Source organism: Atta cephalotes (assembly GCF_000143395.1).
Source record: "Atta cephalotes unplaced genomic scaffold scaffold00087, whole genome shotgun sequence".
In the NCBI taxonomy this organism is placed as follows: domain Eukaryota; kingdom Metazoa; phylum Arthropoda; class Insecta; order Hymenoptera; family Formicidae; genus Atta; species Atta cephalotes.
The window spans coordinates 478,732-480,545 of NW_012130151.1; the positions used below are offsets into that span (position 1 = coordinate 478,732).

Sequence of the window (1,814 nt, forward strand, 5' to 3'; positions counted from 1 at the left end):
ACGAGAAGAGAGAGAAGAGAGAGAGAGAGAGAGAGAGAGAGAGAGAGAGAGAGAGAGAGAGAGAGAGAGAGAGAGCAGTAAAAGAGAGTTGTAACAATTGTACTTTTATTTATATCATTTTGTTGTTTCAGAGCTAACAAATTAAAAAATTTGCACAGTGACGGACAAACGGATGATGATGAAGTTTCAAAAAAGCGAAAAAAAAGGTTTGTTATTTAAAACGTAAAGAATTTCTAAATGTTATATATACATGTAATATTAAAATTCAGTATACTTAATACATATTAATATATTTTTAGACATCAAAATTCGGAGGAACCTTCATTTTCCGTTTCCAATATTACAAATGGTGATGTGCAAACTTGGAATGTTGCGAATGTTGCAAATGTTGCGAACGTTGTGAATACTGTGAATGCTGCATATGCTGCAGACATACCTGTTAAACAATTGCGTAAAGAATTATATCAATCTGTATATAATCCTGGATATAATCCTTTGCCGAATGCACCGCATATATGGGCGAAACATAGTAATGCCTTAAACAGAGTAGTATCGAAACAAACCACGAATCCACGACGATGGTCTAATGAAGAAGTGATTAAATTTGTACAGAGCATGCCTAACTGTGCAGAAGCTGGAAATATTTTTAGACAAAACGTAAGTTTAAAAGAAATACAATAATATAAATAATACAATAATATAAAATACAATAATATAAAATACAATAATATAAATAATTAGTTTAAATAATAATGGCATATTGCTATATTATTATACTGTTATTGCAGAATATCGATGGTGAGTCATTTTTAATGTTGACTCAAGAGGATTTGGTATCGGTACTACGTTTGCGACTCGGCCCTGCCATTAAGTTGTACAATAGTATAGTTTTATTACGTCAAAAAGCATCTTGAATTAAATACGAACAGCGAAGCATATATCCTTGACTGGCGAATGATGTAGCAGCTATTGTAACAGGATATATCGCCTATTATTTATTTAAAACATTAAAGAAGTGTAATATATATTTTTTTTTGCCAATTAATTTCAGAATTGTCTCTTAACCGAGCGAGCGAACACTCGCAAGTGCCTAGTGTTTTAGACAGTTCTGAAATAATTACTTAAAATCTTCTATTTAAATCGACAATCGATAGAAAAAGAATTATTACAAAATCGAAATTACATGATATGTTTTAATTTAATAATTCTTTGAATCAATTATAGCATTTCTTGCAATATGATGAGACATTTAGAACTCGTAGGATATTGATTCAAGTACTTACGACCCGATATGATGTAATTTTTCGTATATGATGTATATCGAATCGTGTACAAATGTAAATATTGTTTTAATTATTAGATATTGTAATAAAAATACTTATGCAATCTTTTCACTTAATTATGCCGAGTATTTCTAAATTCCAAAATCAACTTACTGCAAATTACAAGATATATTTCCCATGAAAAACTTGCATTATTAATAAGAATGTGAAACAAGAATACCTAAAATATTTTGGCTTTTATTTTAAAATAAATTAACAATTTGTGATACATTGATGATTTTGAGATAACAATATTTTTATCTTCAATTTCAAGTCTTAATGGCCTCTGTTTAGCAAAATATTTATTTTACAATTGTTGAAAGTTTTCTGAGAGAGAGAGAGAGAGAGAGAGAGAGAGAGAGAGAGAGAGAGAGAGAGAGAGAGAGAGAGAGAGAGAGATAGTAATAGTACGTAAGTAATAATAATATAATATAAGTATATATATATATAGTATATAGTATAGTAGTTAGTTAGTTACGTTAGTTACGTTAA

General features: G+C 29.3%; 1 protein-coding gene across 1 annotated transcript in view; it reads left to right on the forward strand.

Annotated features, from left to right (window-relative positions):
• LOC105624749 (lethal(3)malignant brain tumor-like protein 3) overlaps positions 1 to 914 on the forward strand; it is a 7,504-nt gene extending 6,590 nt beyond the window's left edge. The window contains exons 14-16 of the mRNA XM_012206103.1: positions 132 to 206; positions 300 to 657; positions 789 to 914. Coding sequence (XP_012061493.1) covers positions 132 to 206; positions 300 to 657; positions 789 to 914 — 559 coding nt within the window. The remainder of the gene's footprint in view (positions 1 to 131; positions 207 to 299; positions 658 to 788) is intronic.
• The last annotated feature ends 900 nt before the right edge of the window (positions 915 to 1,814 follow it).